General features: G+C 37.2%; 1 protein-coding gene across 6 annotated transcripts in view; it reads left to right on the top strand.

Moving 5' to 3' along the window:
- camsap1b (calmodulin regulated spectrin-associated protein 1b) overlaps nucleotides 1-18,948 on the top strand; it is a 174,039-nt gene that overhangs the window by 133,400 nt on the left and 21,691 nt on the right. For 3 of the 6 annotated variants that reach the window (XM_039763848.1, XM_039763849.1, XM_039763847.1), the window contains 5 exons: nucleotides 9,416-9,552; nucleotides 13,152-13,229; nucleotides 14,006-14,220; nucleotides 17,669-17,771; nucleotides 18,189-18,304. In XM_039763848.1, the coding sequence (XP_039619782.1) occupies nucleotides 9,416-9,552; nucleotides 13,152-13,229; nucleotides 14,006-14,220; nucleotides 17,669-17,771; nucleotides 18,189-18,304 (649 nt within the window). The remainder of the gene's footprint in view (nucleotides 1-9,415; nucleotides 9,553-13,151; nucleotides 13,230-14,005; nucleotides 14,221-17,668; nucleotides 17,772-18,188; nucleotides 18,305-18,948) is intronic. The other 3 variants (XM_039763852.1, XM_039763853.1, XM_039763850.1) reach the window with 1 other exon arrangement.

Below are 18,948 nucleotides of genomic sequence, written 5' to 3'. Positions count from 1 at the left end.
AGAAACTTGAAACACAAATTACAAAAACTTTTTTTTTTTTTTTTGTTTTTGGTCACCGACACCCTTTTTAAAAGCCGTGCTGACATCGTTTGACCTCAACAGCCCCAGCACCCTCAGCAGAAGACAAATCAGAGCTACTGCTGGGAGTTGCAGTTTCAAATTCTATTGGCTACTTTCGCCATCCCAAGTCACAGTTTTCTCTACAGCAGCTTCCTGTTCTCTGTACAGTACAGTATTGCCACCAAAAAAGCCATTAAAATTGTGGAGGAGATTTGCGGTTTCCGCTAACAATTAGTTAGGTTCTAAGGAAAAATCCGCGAATGACTGAGGCCGTGAACTCTGAACCGCGACTTTGCGGGGGTCTGCTGTACACTTAATTTTTACTAGGCTGAAGGGCAATGTAATTTAAATCTTTAAACAGGCCGTAACTTTATCCAGCTGTAACAGCAGTTAGGATAATTTAAATTAACAGAAAATTATCAGTAATCATTCAAATAGTTATTTTTTTGTATATTGTAATTTAAATTATAATAACAATGAAACTGACACCTTTTATTCAGATACATACAAAATGTATACTCCTTATGTAATAAAGATGCAGTTGGAGAACATATATAGTAGTGTGCTAAAGTCTTTGGCAATGCTATAGGGCAGGAATGCATTCAAAAAAAATTCCATGAATTGTTAATATTAATCAATCGGCCTGCAACGATTACTCGATGTAATTGACGATGTCGACTATAAAAAATCGTCAACGCGGATTTTTTTATTGTCGACGCGTCATAAACACTACCTTCAATAGAGGTTCCAGTCACAAAGATCCACATTGGTTTTTGTAACTGCAATGCACTACATGAACGTCTGGGGGCAGTATCGTTGTTTGTTGTTTGTCAAGACTGCGCACGGTCCTACCAACAAAGAAGAACGTCTGAGGAGAAGAAGAATGTAGAGGAAAATAAACGTGGTTGGAATGGCGAGTCGGATAGAGGAGGGGGAAAGAGATGAAAAAAAATTGAGACAGAAACTTTCTAAAGTGAGGGAGCACCAAAAAAGAAAAAAAAAAGTTGAATGCAGATTATGCAAAGCGGTGCTTTCTTTTCATGGCAGCACCACCGCGATGCATGAGCATCTGAAACGCAGGCATCCTGGATCTCTGATGCCGTCCTCTCTTAAGAATTTATGCTGGTGCTGTTAGTTAGGGTCAGATAAGGAGGGCAGGGAGAGCATGAACGAAACTGAGAAAATAAGTGAAAAAAGCTAACTTTTACAAGTAACAAATTTACACCCTATCTGTTCGTTTTCAAATAATATTGCATTAGTGCGATGATGTTCTCTAATTGGTACTATTCTGGTCATACAATGATTTCTTCAAAATGTCACATATTTGTCTCTCTCTTTTTTTTTCCCCCACCGTTGCTGCGCACTGACACCAGAAGGCGTGAGCTTATTCAGTGGTAGCAGGAGTATGCAGGTGGCCGGTTGCTTGTGCTATAATAAGCTTGACCTAGCGGCGATCAAAGCACATGTACTGTGCAAGGCATGTAGGGGTCCACTGAGAAAAGAAGAGCGTTCATGGCTCACATTGCAGAGGAACATTCTTTCCTCTGCATGTCATGGAGTCCTGTTGCAGACTGGGCAAGATCGGGGGGAAGAAAAAAAGGCGGTCACTGATTATAACCGCAAGAAGGTACACAATGTTTTCCGAAATGTACTATAAGGTCATAAAATGAATAATTCCAAATATCATATATACCTATTTCTTTGTTTTTTTTGTCAGTGTGGCTTTGACATCACGGGCCGTAAGGCGCATACTAATTCAGCATAAGCAGAAACACACAATAAAATTGAATTAAAAAAAATCAAGTGACAATGAAATACGAATAAGGTAGATTCGCCAGCGTTTGTGTGTCAGCTTTTATCCATCCAGATCAGAGAATTTCCAGTTCAATTGCCTCAAAACACCACTCACATCTACAGTTAATCCCAGTTTCAAATAAAAATTAACAGCGTCAGATCCCGGGGGTGGGGTGGTTGGGGGGACGTTAGTATGTATCATGACCGTGACTGAGAAAATAAAAGTAAAAAAAAAAGGTAACTTTTACAAGTACTATACATTTACAGTGGCTGTTACAGATGTAAATCAAATGTATGTGTTTATTGTATAATATTAATAAGAGCAACTCCGTACTCAAAACAATAAATATATGAGGCACTCAGGATCAAACTGGGGGACTCTTGATTATAAGTCAGTTCCTACCGCTGCACCATGGAAGCTATTGTATTATCCTTGAAACTTTTGTGAAAGTGTTTATTTGATCTTTGCACTTCAGGCATTACACATTATATAGTTTGTCTACATTTTGTCATTTATTGCTAAAATATGAAAAAGGTTTCAGTTGTAACAATGTATTTTTTGGTTAAATTAAATGCACTTTTTTTGTTTAAAGACTACATGCACTTTAGTTTGTATTGTTTAATGTATTTGTTTTTTATTGTGATGGTCACACTAATATAACAACATCTGATTATTTTCAAATTCCTATGTTTCACTGGTTATTTTAAATTGATTACAATTAATTTAATTATTAATCGTGTTAATGCAGAGACATCAAGGTAACATTCACAGGTTGACAGACGTGAGCAGATTGAGGCAAGACATGCACTGGAGCCCAGAACAGGATGTGCAACCACAGGTCACAGGCATCAAAATAGTCAGGCATGAAATAATCGTGACTAATCGAAAAATAAATTGATTAGTCGACTACCAAAATAATTAGTTGCAGCCCTATTAATCAATAACCTCTCAAAGTTCAGTAAACAGAAAAAAAAACAAACAAAATCAGTATTTAGTGTTGCCACACCTAAAAGCGGAACTTCTCTTAAGAATACCTATTATGCAGTTTCCAAAGGTGCTCTCAAGGTAGGTTGTTCAGGGCTCTTGGAGAACTTGCCACAGCTTAACTGTTGATATCTGTCTGTGCAAGTAATCCTAGACTGGCTCAGTGATTTTGAGATCAAGGCTTTGTTTAGAGCCGTACAGTCTGTTGCAGAATTTCTTGTTTCTCTTTTCGCTGCAGATAATTTTTTTTATGATTTTGGCCTTGTGTTTGGGATCATTGTCACACTGGTCAAATTTGGGTCCAATCAAATGTCTCGCATGTGGTTGTGTATGATGGATAAGAATTTGTATTTCTCAGCAGTGAGGGGCCAAACAATTCTGATAAAATCACTAATCCTGTTTGTAGAAATGATGCCTCAAGCACTCTGGGAATCTCCACTGTGCTTAAATGTTGCCTGCAGATATAGATGTGCTAGAAAACTTCCGATTTCGAAGAGTAAGCTCAATTTATTTCTCATTTCCTGCACTCAGCTTCCATGATCAGCCATTGCATGGCAGGTCTTCATACTGACCTTTGCATTTGTTCTTCTGCAGAAGAACATGGACAGCACATTCCCCTAAAATTTCTCCTTGGGAGAGACTATGATGATGCAGGATGACCATTTTGTGTGTTGTCACTATGCTCACTTTTGCCTTGTTGTAAAATTTGCAACTTAAACTTGCACAGCTACGGCAACCTCCCCTTTTAAATGTTTTGTATTTCCCTGTTTTATTCCCTCTACACAGCTTTTTCTGTTTCTTTGAATCACTTAATAGAACCTACACATTATGTAATTGATCATTAGCATCTGTTTTATATTTGCTTAATCAAGCTTGGGCTATGCCTTCAAAGATTAACATGTTTTAACTGTTGTTAGTTTCTTTCTGTTAAGGACATTCAGGCTTCTTGCATTGCTTCACTTTTTGCAAAAGTAACTCTAAAGCACGCTGTTTTCTGTTGACAACATGCTAATCCAGAAGAAAAATAACCATCTAAGACAAATACTTTTTTAGAGCATCTAAAGTGTCTAATACTTTGGTGTTTATACACAAATGTAAAATCAGAAAGCTTCTATCAAATTACAAAGGCAAGTTTCATTCGGATTGATTGATTTTTTTTTTTCTGCAGACTTTCATTATGAATCACAAAGACTCACACACGCGTGCAGATGGACATTAGAACAGTTTGAGGAGGATAGGCCATTTAGCCCAATAAGCTTACCGATCCTATTTACCCAATTTCTCAAAAAACACTGAGTCAAGATTAGAAGTTCTCTTTTATTTGCTATCACACTACTTGCTAATTTATTCCTTGTGTCCATGGTTCTTTGTTTAAAGAAAAGCTTTCAAACATTTGTGTGAAATCTACTTTTGACAAGTTTCCAACTGTGTACCCATGTTCCTGTTGAACAATTCATATTAAACTAACAGCTGGGATCAACTATTGTAATTCCTTTCATAATTTTTTTAAATTCTCCTTTTCACCTGTTCTGTTTCCTTAAACCAAAAATGTTTATTTTTTTCAGTGTTTCCTCTTAGTTCATACCTTTCATCCCTGGAATTTGCCCTAGTCGCTTTTCTCTTGTCTTTCTATAGTGCTGCTAGGTCTTTTTGGTGAATTATCCCTCTGCTCCACAGTTTAAATTTACAAATCAAACAATTCAGACATGATTAAAGTGCACATTGCAGACTTTAAGTATATTTGCGCACATTTTAGTCTTGCCATGTAGAATTGACAACAACTTTTACACATGGTCATGTGGTTCCCTCAATTCAAGGCATTATAATGTTTGGGATATAGCAATGGCAGCTATATAAGAACAGTCATATTTTGTACTTTGTTGCATATCCCTTGCTTGCGATGACTGATTAAAGTCTGTGATTCACAGACATCACCAGGTGCTGAGCATTTTCTCTGGTAATGCTCTGCCAAGCTTCTAATGCAGCTATCTTCAGCTCCTGCTTATTTCATGTGATTGTCCCCTGAAGTGTTCTCTTCAGCATATGGAAAGTATGCTCAATTGGATTTAAATCGGGTGACTGCCATTGCCATTCAGTAATTTTCCCTTTGTTTAGCTTTGAAAAACTCCTGTGTTGCCTTAACAGTATATGTGGGATCATTACCTTGTTGTAGGATGAATTGCCATCCAGTGAGTTTGGAGGCATTTACTGGAACTTGAGCAGATAAGATGTTTCTGTACACCTCAGAAATCTGTGCATCATCAATGAAGATAAGTGTGCCAGTAACTGTGGCAGCCATACATGCCCAAGTCATAACACACACCCCACCACCAAAACCATGTTTAACAAATGAGGTGATATGCTTCTGAGTTAATAGGTACTGGAGTCCTTATGTGGACGGGGAAAAAGCCTTATAACTTACCAAATACATCCACTTTGAATTAGCAAAGGTTTCAAGTATACATGTTACCTGTGTTTCTGAAACATGTTTGTAAAAACCAAAGCTGAAAGTCATATATTTTAATCACATATTCTGGTAGTATTTTCTTGAGGTAATGATATGTTTCTTGCTTGCAGCAGGCATCATGGTTGGATATACATCACCAAGCTGATTCTGCTTACCGTAAATACCCGTATATAGGACACATTTTTTTTCTTAAGAAGTAGGCCTGAAAACCCAGGTGCATCTTATACATGGATACTTTTATTACAAAAATTATACATTTATTATATCAGAAATTTATTATAAAAATTTCGAATTACAATACCATATTCAGCAATGTTTATCCTCGTCATCACTGTCCTCATTAAACAAAGCATCCCACTCCTGTTGTGCTATACAGTCATCATGATAGTCCAGCTCTTCCTCCTTTTGGTCATCATCATCGTTGTCAACGTCATCCATTCAAAGAATGTCGTCTTCCGTGCAGTCTAACATGTTGCTGATATAACATTTCTTGAATCCCTTCACCACGGTCTTGATTGGCAATTCTTTCCAGGTGTCTACTATCCATTGGCAGATTGTAGGCATGTGGACTTTCCTCATGTTGCAGCCCTTAGTGAAAGTGTGTTCACCATTAATCATCCATTCGGCCCATTTTTTCTTTAGTGCTACTTTGAATGGCTTATCCACAATGGCATCCATCGGTTGCAAAATACTGGTCATGCCGCCGGGGATGATGACGAGGTCTGTATTGTGTCGCTTCAATTTGGATTTAACATTGTCGGTTGTATGGCATCAGAAGGCATCTAACACCAGCATCGATCGTTGTTTCCCTAGACCACCATCATGTTTCATCCATACTGTTTTCAGCCAGTCGTCCGTTATGCCTTTATTGAACCATCCTTGTTCTTGCACCACTTGGGAACTTGTCTTTGGGCATGGTTTTCCTCTTGAAGATGACGTACGGTAGTAACTTTGTACCATCAGCCATACACCCAAGCATCACGGTGAAACGGTTCTTTTCGTTTCCAGTCGATCGCATAGTGATGGTCCTTGCGCCTTTGATGTTTATTGTGTTCTTGGATGGCAGGTCGAATGTCAACGGAGTTTGGTCGGCTTTTCCAATCTGGCTCGTACCGTAGTTGTATTTCTGACGCATCTTGATGACATAACTTTTTGAAATTTCGTTAACTCCTTGTGGTCGCTGGGTAGTCACTGACTAATAGTAGTTCTTCATCTTATTGAAAGCTTATTTCTTCCAAAGAATCTCCGACACCAGTTCGACGACTTGAATTCTATGATGCTTTGCTCTTTAACCAATCTTAGAGCCTGTAAACGAACGGTAGTGGTGCTGACCCCCAGGCAGTCTCGACGGGTATCTTCAAACCATTTAATGAGCGCCTTTTCCAGGTTAGGGTGGTGAGCCTTCGAGCCTCTGTTAGCCCTCTTTACCTTTCGCATTTCTTTGATGGTACTTTCGGATTTTCTCAATTTTCTGATTACGCATTCTGTCGGACCAAATTGCCGCTTAGGTGCCCGGTTCCTGTGTTCTTTCGCGTACGTGATCACTTCCAGTTTAAATTTTGCAGTGTAGCTCTGTTGTGTTGTTTTTGCCATGTTGACTGGGTAATAATGAACAGCTATCTTTAAAACTAATAGGATATTTATACTACCGGTGTGTACATGGAAGCGTAATATCAACCAATAATAGAGAAGTATTTGAATCAAAATTTATTCTCGATTTATCATTGGCTGGAGTCTCACTGAACACATACCGACGAGACTTACAGTGTGGTGCAAAAGTTTTGTCGCAGTCATTCAGTTTGAGCCAGTGGATATGCGTGGTGCTCTCGGCGCGTAGACGGGAGCGTCCATTGGACTTTATGATCGTGTGCGCTTGTGTCAGTGCCTCTCCTTCACCTTCGATGGCTGTGTGACGGGACAGAGAGGAGTGGTTTAAATCCAATTTGAATTTCAAGGTTTGTTTTCAAGCGACAGTTGGTTAGCAGTGCTGCAATTGTAGCTACCGGGGTATACCTCAGTCCACGCGCGATTAGCCGTCGCCCCCCGCACTGGCATTTCACACCATTTCAAATTAAAGTATTTTTCAGGTGTAGCGTCACTAATACTGTATCGATTTTGGAGAATAACACAGCGTTTGAAAGCTCATTTTACATTTCCACGTATATGCCTTATTGTAACGTTTGGAAATAGTTTTATTTTGAATTTTCGCGTCATCAATACGTCTTTTTTGCCGTCTAGAATGTTTCTCGCTCTTTTTTGTTGTTCAGAAAGACTCCAGCCTAACACAAACGCATGGATACAATCACTGGCACTGGCGGCAGCAGCAGCTTTTAATTAGTAACTCAAAATCAGGATGCGTCCTATAAACAGGTACACAGGTTTTTCCATGGTTTTTAGGGTCAAAAATCCACTGTGTCCTATACATGGTATCGTCCTATATGCGGGTATTTACGGTATTATCTTAATTTTGCTTTAGCAATTCAGTTCCAGATTATTTTCCCTAAATGGCTCCTGGTTCCCCCTATTATGTGCTATTTTTTTTTACATAGCCTGCACATCGAGATTACACCAAGTGTCAGCGTTGTGGTAAACTGTGCATGTAAGAGTTTTATTGTATGTTTTGCACATAATAATAAATCTGAACTGAACTTATTAAAATTACAATGCAATATAATACAAGCCTTAAAATTTGGAAAAAACTGCTCCACATGCATGTCAGTTCCTGTGCCGTGTTGTCCATACACAAGAAAAAAAAAATCAAAATGAAAAAGGCAGAGTGTGCGATAGAGCCCAACCATGATTAAAGCACCACCAACCAAAAAAAAAAAATCATATTTTTTAACATATGATTAGTTACTCTTGTTGAAGATATCATAATAAAAGAACTGAAAACGATGTGTTTTTTTTTTTTTAAACTTATACATTGATACCAATCCAAATGTTAATACACAGGGAGAATTTGCAAACTCCATACAGAACCTGTTAATGTGAGATAGGAATGACAGCTTTTCGCCACCACTCTTCCTCAGATAAAACATCTGTACTTCATCTTTTGGCTGCTTCCATTAGGGATCGCCACAGCATATCTGTTTACATATTTTCCTGTCCTCTGCATCTTGTTTTGTCACACCCACCACCTGCATGTTCTCTCTCTAACCACATCCATAAACCTCCTCTTAAGCATTCCTCTTTTCCTCTTGCCTGGCAGCTCTATCCTTAAGCATCCTTCTCCCAGTATATGCAGTATCTCTCCTTTGCACATGTCCAAACCAAAGCAATCTCCCCTCTCTTTATCTCCAAACCATCCACCAAACTTACATTTATTTTTAATCTACTTGAATTTTAGTATGTCCCTAATGTTTTGTCAGTTGATTGAATTCTCACTATCCACCAAAGAACATGATAATACTGGGTGGCAGTAGGTAATACCTATGTGAAATAAGAAAAGTTCCATATAGTAAAAGAATGTTAACGATCGTAAGTATGATTTTTTTTTTTTCCCAGTTATTGTTTTGTAGTTTTCTACAGAACGAGATCAGCCATTCACAACTTGGCATAGACATTCAATAAAATCAATAACAGCATCTGTCGATGACTTTCCGAGATAAATCCACATCTCTGGGGAGAAAAGTGGCATATAGAAAGACAAGCAGCGAAGTAAAGCACACAGCCAGTCTGCTTTTTCCCTTCTTTAAATGACTTAATACATTGTTTTACAATAGGTGTACAATTTCATGATCGTACTCTTTATCCTTTTTGGCTTAAATCTACATATTCAGTTAGTTTTAATGCTTTTTTTCACTTTGGTGCACCAGTACCCTTTAGCTCAATTATAAAAACACAAGGGCAATTTAGTTTTTTTTATTTTATTTTATAATATGCTTCCCTTTAGAATGCAATTTCATGTGGCAAAATATTGAAAAGTAATGTGTGTTCAAGTGACCCATGTCTGTCCACAAACTTTAAATATGTAGACCAAATAATTTTGCATTATAACTTCAATACTATGAAAAATTATTGCTCAAGTAATAATTTTCACTATTTAATGCATATGATATTTATTCGTGCCACCTGTCATGTAAGTATGTAATCAGTCTCTTTATTTCCAGGATGATCAGAAGGCTGAAGATGAATTGGCAAAGAAACGAGCAGCTTTCCTCTTGAAACAGCAGCGCAAAGCTGAAGAGGCTCGCTTAAGAAAACAGCTCCTAGAAGCCGAAGTTGAGCAAAAGCGAGATGAGGCAAGGTAATAAAAGTAATTTTTAAAGTTTTTATCAGTCATTCTTTTCAGTTGTACTGTATGTTTCAAATCAAGTGCATAAACAATATTACTAGTCAGTAGTAGTTGTTCAAGCTTGTACCTTTCACGAACCTCATGACCTTCAGCATGTTAGGCCTTTTTGTCATTTATTGCTTCTCTGTTCATTGTTTCAGTAATGTCCCTACCATTCAATGTTATAGCCTTGTCCATTAAATCCCATCATCGCATTGTGTTTGAGTGTTCACTGCACTATCAGTCCTTCCAGTGAACAATTTGGTTTTGTTTACTTTATGATGTAGACAGCTTTGATTTTCTTGAAGTCCGGAAAACTTTCAGTTGAGTTCTCCAGTACCACAGTACGAAAGAGTCAAATCTATAGCATTTAGTTCTCTGTATGGTCCAACTGCCATAGCCACCACACATTGCCATGTTACACCATAGCTTTGACTGCACTAACTTTTGTTGATAGTGTTATGTCTTTGCTCTTTAAAATGTGTGAAATTGCCATGGCTTTCCTCCTGAGAAGCAACAATCTTTTATTTTCATGTCTGCGTTCAAGATCTGCTGGGTTCTTTGAGTCTAGTAAATCAATCTGTTTTTGCTTCTATTACTTCCTCATCCATTTGCAAAGGACTGATGAGACATGTCTCATGGGTCAGGATGGGCCATGATTTTTGTCATTTTGGTGTTGAGCTGCAGATCAGCTTTTATAATCTTTCACCTTCATCAACCGTTTTGTTAATTCTGAGCCATCAGAATTGTAGGATCATAGAGTAGAGTTCATTTCCAGCCCTTAATTCAACCTGCCCAGCAGTTTTCATTATGTACTCTGAATATAAATTCAATAACTATGATGACAATATGCAACCCTGTCTCACACATTTCACAATCTTGATCTTTTCATTTCTGTTGCTTCATGGTCCAAATACAGATTCCTCAGGTGACAAATATTATTTGGTACTCCCATCTCCTTACGGACCTTCTAAAATTTATTATAATTCACACAATCCAGTCCATTAGAGTGGCCCGTTAAGCAGAGATAAATGTTTTTTCAAGAACTCCATTGGTTTCTTCTTTACTCATTGGATGTTGTCGGTTTGGTGTAGTGCCTCTGCCATTTTTAAAACAGAAGTTTTTAATTTATGTATTGCTGGAGCTTAGCTTACAGGATTTTGAACATTGCTTTGCTGGCATGTGAAATTGTTGCAGCAGTGTTGTTGCAGACTTTGGTATAGCCCTTTTTTGAATTTTGAATGTAACTATGTAAACCCTTTCTATTCTCATGGTCAGTGTTTTCCAAATCTGCTGACATATTGTAAGTAATATTTTTTGTCAGCTCCAACTTGTAGGATTTTACACAGCTGCAATTCCATCACCCTTTACAGCCTTGTTACTAGCAATGCTTTCCAGTGCCTATTTAATTCCTGTCCAAGATTACTTTAGTTAAAACTAATTTTAAGATACTTTTGTAATTACCGTATTTACGCGTATACCACATGTACATTTTTTTCCCGAAAATTAGCATTAGAAAATCAGGTGCGCATCATACACGAGGAAATGTAATTCTGTAATGTTTACTTCTTCTGCTTGGGCTCGCTTTCTCTCACTCGCGTACTCGAGCTCTGTCTCACTCATGCACTCGCTCGCTTGCGCTCTCGCGGGCTCTCTCTCTCTCTCTCTCTCTCTCTCTCTCGCTTGCTTGCTTGCTTGCTTGCGGGCTCTCTCTCTCTCTCTCTCTCGCTTGCTTGCTCACGGGCTCTCTCTTTCTCTCTCTCTCGCTTGCTTGCACGCGGGCTCTCTCTTCCTCTCTCTCTCGCTTGCTTGCTCGCGGGCTCACTCGCGCTCTCCTTCACTCGCACTCTCTAAACGGTTCCTATACAATCACAACACGCGCCGTACATTGGGCAAACGATTTTCGTGATTTTCTTTGTAAAAATTAGGGTGCGCGTCTTACACGAGTAAATACGGTAGTCTGTATAATTCTTCCACTAAGTGTTAATTTGTTCATCTTCTTTTAGCCCTATGTCTGTTCTCCTTTTATCATTTCCCTTTTTGAATAAAAGTTTCCATTGATATCTCCAACATTCTTGAACAGATCTTGTCTTCCCCTTTCTGTTATCTTCTATTTCTTTCCCTCACTCATTTAAGAATACTTCCTTTTCAGTTCTTGCTTTTCTCTGGAATTCTGCATTCAAGTGTACATATGTTTTTCTGTTCCCACTGCCTTTCATTTTCTATCTTTCCTTAGCCACTTCTAAATCCTCAACAGACAGCCATTTTTTCCTTGCACTGCTTTTTTAATGGGATATTTTTGTTGCTTATTTGTATACAATGTTATACACTTATCTCCATAGGTATTCAGGCACCCATCTGCCAGATTAATTCTTTTAATATATGCTTAACTCCATCTCATATTCTCAGGGAATATTGCTTATGATATGAGCCTTCTCCATATTTGCCTGCAAAGTATATAGACATTCTTATTTAGTGATGTCCATGGGTAAAGTCATCTCTTAGGCTTTTGCAAACACGTGTATTATGACCAATTTCGAATTCCAAGACCAAACTGGCATCATAGGCTTTGTTTACATTATCAGGCTCAAGTCACTCAAATCATATTTTTTTGCCTTAATGTGACACAAATAAGATGTTTTCAGATCTGTGTGGATACTGAAATCTGAGCTTTTGAAATGAGATTTGAGTCACTTTTTCGTATGTGTCTTTTTGTTGCGTCCTTTAGCATTCCAGCCCTCTATGATAAAAGTAACTCCCTTTTATTCTAAATATCTCAAGTTCAGCCAGGTTTACTTTGTTTAATGGTTGCTATGTTCCATGTTCAACTGTTAGATTTTCCTTTAATTTTGGGAAACATTTATACGTGGATGTTGTTTTGTCTTTGATTCAACCCATTCGCAATGTCCAACACTCATCCTTACACTCTTTCAACGTGAAGGCCTCAATGTCATACCAGTGCATCTCTATGTTTCTGTCCATTGGATTTACATGACAGAAGTACTGCAGTAGGATGTTCCTTCCTTTTTCAGTGGATTGTGTTTAGTCTCACATCCACCTTTATCTCTCTAATTTGGGTAGCACTGCAATGACCAAGCTCAGCTTAATTGAGATGCACAAGATCTTTTACTGTGATGAGGCAGTAATCCAGAAGTGGATATCCTAGTACTGTACTGCTTCTGTATATACTTTATGATGAGGTCTGTGAATAACTTACATGCTTTGTCAAGTGGAAGCCCCCAGTGAGTGTATTTAGAGAAACTTTTACTACCCAAATTCTTCAAGTTGTAACCTAGTGTAACTGTGGCTTTCTACTATGTTTTATTATATAAAATGAAACAATTACATTACGTAGTTACATTATATTAAAAAATCCCATCTTAATGCCTTTTTCTATGTTCACAAAAAATCAAAAGTAATCATATACTGCAGTTCGTGTGGATCAACCAACACATCAACAGAAACAATGTGTATTCTCCCAAAACTTTAACCGGGAGTTCTAGTGAACTGAGCAAAGTGGGATGACATGGCAAATTATTAACTCTGAAAATTCCCATATTTTGTGATTTCAGCAGACCACAAAGGAGGGAAAAACAAAGTGGAAACTCAAAGTATCAAAAACAGATGGGGAGAAAAGTTCAATTTAGCAGGTCTGGTTTTTGTCCCTAATTATCTGGTGGTGTAATTTCTCCACAATACTCTTTGTCACATTTTCTTAAATTCTTGTCGTACTGGCAAAGAAGATAGCTTTTCTTCCACTTTACCCTTAAACCTTTTACACTCATGTGGTTCTGTTCCGGGTTAGTCACTAGAATTACTTCTTGTGCTAGGGACAAGTCTTGGGATAAACAGGGCATAGGTTGCTGTGGCAGCCTATAAGATGCTTGCATGGGATTTCAGTGGCTTTCTGTTAAAAGGTCATGGTAGCTTGTGGACTATCTACACTGTTTGTTGGGTACCAGGTTCTAATGATTCATGCCACTAGCCGGCCTGTAGTTCTGTTATCCTCCCAATACTTCTCCAAAATATTGATCTCACTGTGGTGTCCTACGAAGTGATTATAGTTCTGCTGCAGTGATGAAGTATAAAGGGGTGTTCATCAATTCCTCCATCTACAGCCCCTAGCAGGTCTGAGTTGTATTTGTGCAAAGTTCACGTATTTTAGGTGGGTCTATTAAACTAGTTTGAAGTTTAAAGCTATGAGTGTTTTCAATGTTTATCCTAGAGTCAAATTTTAGAATAAAGAGAAAACTATCCTTTTGTTAATTACAGCTTTCACCAGTAAAATGGTAGCTCTGTTACAATGAAGTTGACATTGGGGTAATTTGTTCTCGCTGTTTGCAGAGTTATGCACATCTCCAGTGAGTAAATGGTCTCCTACATAAGTTTACCTTATTACTTTTACAATTGTCACCTTTTTGTTTAGGAGAAAGGCTGAAGAAGACAGAATACGAAAAGAGGAGGAGAAAGCAAGAAGGGAATTTATTAAACAAGAATATCTGCGGCGAAAACAACAGGAAATATTTGAAGAGCAAGGGCTTACCAAACCCAAACCCAAAGCCAAACCCAAGAAGCAGAGACCAAAGTCTGTCCATCGAGACGAGTCCCTCAGTGAAACACAGTCCAAGTGCTCTTCTACTCGTAAGTATTGTTTCATTTAGTTTTTTCTTATGGTAAGTTACATTTGAATAGTGCTAAATATTCAAAGTGAGAAGTGAATGGAACTTCACAGTTTTGTGAAATTTCAAGAGAGAGAAATTTGGTAAATGTAAAGAATGGTGTTCCAATTTTGATCATGTGAATTAACACAATTTTTTTTTTCCCGGTGCACAGTGTGCTATATATTAATTAAAGTGTATTGGTAGATAAAGAAAATAAAAACATAAGTGTAATTTTAGATTCTTTATCCATTTTCCACTTTAGGATATCTCCTTATCACAGTTAGGATCTAGTTAGGGTACCAGAACTACAAGGATCTAAATTTCAGGTTGTAAAAGTTGCACACCCATTAGTCTTCATTGTTTTTGTTTTAGTGTCTATTTTCAGCTTAATGTAAAGCTTCATGTGTGGTGCCAAAGGAAAGAGGGCAAAGCCACTTTCTCATATGTTGCTTGAACACAAGTCATAAAAATTAATGTTTTTCATGTGTCCAGCACAATCAAACTGAACACTGCATACATCTTGATTGTACTGCTGAGTAAGACTAATGTTGATTTACTCTAGTATACATCCACCCAATTAATCAGTCAATCTCACCTTTATATAGAGCCTGTCGTATTCGGCATCATAAGGTTTATTATAAGCCCAATGCAGTACAATTTAAACAAGCAAGTAAATCACATCAATGGGAGTAGGTTCATAATATCAGTTGAGTCAGGTCAGTACAATTAGCAGAGAAAATTATTTTTGAATGTAAAGAAAAGCTGATAAAAATGCAATAGGGAAAACTTTTTTCAAAGCATGTAATCAGTAATGATATTTCATGAACAGAATTTAGTAAAAAAATGTCAAGTGATCAATAATGTTTTATTGTTTTTGTACAGTACAAGTATTGCATCATACTGCAGTGTACTTTTTCTTAAAACATTTCATTGTTTGGTAGCAAACTATAGCTTAAAGCTGCCACAGAATAATGTGTAGTGCTTTATTTGGCTCTATTGGATTGGCTGTGGAGGATTGGTAGTCTACGATGTGATTGGCTGTGGAGGATTAGTAATCTGTCTTGTGATTGGCTGGAAACCTAAGACGTATAGGGTAATTTGTTAATCGGGAAGTAGGATGGATAATCTAAACATGCAGCTTTCAGGAATTGAATTTGCAGGAATCAAACAACATGTATCAATTTCCATATGAAAACATTTACATGTCTTGAAATATCAAACCAATCTTTAATGAATAACTTTAAGAAAAATGTATTGAGAACATATTGGCACCAGTAGATTTGGACTTGATACATCTGAGTCTAAATATCTGATATGTGCTTTTCAAATGATCTGAAATCACGTTTTGTGAGACAGTAAAATCACATATTGTGTTTCTGCCTCTAATTATCTATCCGTATAATGGAGTTGCTAAATGTGAGGATACTTGTGCTGCTGATGTTGTAACATATTAAAAATTGCACAATATTCACCAACTCTTACCTGAATTATCTGTTCTGTATATTTTTTAAGAAAACATTTCATCCAAAAAATGTCCACTTCAGACACATCTACAAGGGTACACAAAAATGTACTGCTTATTTGTATAGCAAATTAATTGACCAGTATTTTTAAGATGTTAAAATGTTTTCATACTCTTCTGTCATGCAAAGGCACCATCAAAGTATTAATGGCAAACCACATGAGTAACTGGTTTAACAGTTAAAAGTAATATACATATGTTCAGTAAACAAAGGCTTGGCTCAATGTCTGTGTTTGGCTGAGTTACTTGAAACAACAGTTTTTCTTTACCACTACACAACCACCACTACAAAGGCAATACAAGCCCAACACTTTCAGTACTTGGCCCAATATTTAAATGCATTTGCTCTATCTGCTCATTCTCATTAAAGCAAACTTTAAAAAGTAGTCTAAAGTACTCTTTTAAACTATAGTAATCAAGTTTCAAGAACATGCTATGCACTCTTTTAAGACATGTTTAGTTCTACCATGGAGGCATAAATAGGCAAATTAAAATGGCTATACACAGATCAGCCATAGCAATAAAACCTCCTCCGTAATATTGTGTAGGTCCCTCTTGTACTGCCAAAACATCCCTGACCCCTTGAGGTGTGGACTCCTCAAGACCTCTGAAGGTGTTCTGTGATATCTGGCACAAAGTCATTAGGAAAAGATCTTTTAAGTGCTGTAAATTGCAAGGTGCGGTCCTCCAAGGATAGAGTTTTATTTTCAGCACATCCCACAGATTCTCGATCCGACTGAGATCTGAGGAAGTCAACACCTTGAATTCTTTGTCGTGTTCCTCAAACCATTTCTGAACAATTTTTGCAGTTTGGCAAGGCACATTATCTTGATGAAAGAGACCACTGTCATGAGGGAATACTGTTGCCAGAGGTGTACATTAATGTAGAAGTCTTCATGTAGGTGGCACGTGTCAAAGTAACATTTACATGAATGCCGCAGAATATTGTCCAGAGCATCACCCTGCCTTCGTCTGTTTGACTTCTTCCCATTGTGTATCCTGCTGCAGTCTCTACCCCAGGTAAATAAAACACACACCCAGATGCCCACATGATCTAATAGAAAATGTAATTCATCAGATAAGGCCAACTTCTTCCACTGCTCCATGATCCAGTTCTAATGCTCACATGCCCATTGTAGGTGCTTTTGGTGCTTGAAAGGTGTCCGCACAGGCACTCTGACGTGCATTTCTCTCATGGCCAGCATTACATTTTTCAACATCTTGTACTACAGTAGCTCTTTCTGTGGGATTGGACTAGATGGGCTAGCCTTTACTTCCCACTGCATATCAGTGAGCCTTGGGTCCCCATGACCTTGTCGCGGGTTCACTCGTCGTCCTTCCTTGGACCATGTATGATATGCCATTCATTGCATCTTGATGTCTAGTTATGTGGTGTCATTTTATGCTATTTTGAAGTTTCTGGTCAAAAATACAATATTTTTGATATTTTATTCTATACTGGTGGTTCTTGCTCTCCAATGCTACTCCCAGGAGGTTAAAAATAGTCTAATTTCAATCAAAGTATGTGGGGTATCTTTTTTATATATATATAAAATACTATTTTAAGGTCAATGATTATGAATAAGATGTTATTTTTAATTTTTGATACTTTACTAGGGATCTAGCCCTCTATGCACCTCTATCATATGGTAAAAAAATGACAGGTTTCTTTTACAATTGATAATATTTAGACTTTAAACATTTAAATTGATGCCCACAGTTTAATACCTCAATTATCTGAAACAAATGTTCTTGTTTGTTGTGTGTTTCTACCTCATGAAGTAAATCATTACATTTCTTAATACCCTTCTATGCTAATTTAGCCTATTTTATTTTAGTTTGTTTATTTTTGTTTAATTTACTATGCAGAATAGTAGTTACACATTTTTCTTTTTTTTCTGTCTAGCTGATAACTTAAGTAGTGCCCAGTCTGGCTCCAGCCTTTCTTTAGCCTCTGCAGCCACAACTGAAGCCGAAAGTGTACATTCAGGTGGAGCAGCATCTCAGCGGTAAGTGGGGAATTTGTGAATTTTATTTGAAGTATTCTATTTGAAATACTGTATTGAATTTTTTTTATATTAACCAATAACATTTATTTTGTATATTATATTTACCAGAGGATTTGAAATATACAAGGGACATTCAAAACATTTCCGCACTTTTTTTCTTAACTCTATTAAGAATTTCAAAAATAAATTACTTCACTTTTCTACATAGTCACCTTTGTTTGCAGAGCAATTTTCCCAGTGTCGTACCAACTTTTTAATGCCCAATTACAACTCCTCCCGCCTTCACCATTTCCAAAGAAAAGATAAAAGTGCAGAAACTTTTTAAATGTCCCTTAGATGATACTTATTATTATAACAATCTTCTGTGCTTAAGAAAAATAGTGTAAATGACTGTACTTATTTCTTATATCAAACCAGGGGTGAGTCTGTGGAGTCATTCCCTATACTAAGTCGAAACGCCAGTAGGAACACGGAGAGGGACTGGGAGAATGCATCCACTGCATCTTCAATTGCATCTGTGGCTGAGTATACTGGTACAGACATCTTATACAAAATGTTATTTGACAACAAATACACAGGTTCATTTGGGATGTTAATGGTCCATTCTCTTTACATTTGATTAAGTCTTAGACACTGAAGAAGGCTATCTATTAAGTAAAAATGGTCTTGGCTTTCTTTTTTTTTTTTTTCTTACCATGCCTATTCTGAAAGGTTACACTTATGCAGTATTACAGTATCAAAGTACTTCTCAAATATTTTATAAGCCATTTTGCTTAGGTTTCCTTTGTATTCCTTAATTTTATTTGAAAGTGTTATTGAGACATGACTAAGTTTGTTTCACACTTTAATATGTATAGTGAGTATAGAAAAGAATCACCCCCTTTGAAATACTCCCATTTTTTTTGCTTTACAGCCTTAAATGAAAACACACAAAATATTTCTTTCCACCTTCACTTACTCATTGCAACCTATAACATCCAAGTAAAAGATATCACAGCTACAGTTTAGAAAAATTATAAAAAAAATCAAAAACAAGACATACTGAGATTAATAAAGGATTACCCCCCGAATGTCAATATTTTGTTGAACCACCTTTTGCTTTTCTCTATCAACTTTACACATCTAGATTGAGCAATATTTGCCCATTTTTCATTTGCCCACTAGATAGATTGTAAAC

This window comes from Polypterus senegalus, chromosome 9 (genome assembly GCF_016835505.1).
Source record: "Polypterus senegalus isolate Bchr_013 chromosome 9, ASM1683550v1, whole genome shotgun sequence".
NCBI lineage: Eukaryota > Metazoa > Chordata > Cladistia > Polypteriformes > Polypteridae > Polypterus > Polypterus senegalus.
This window is presented reverse-complemented; position numbering and strand designations above follow the sequence as displayed.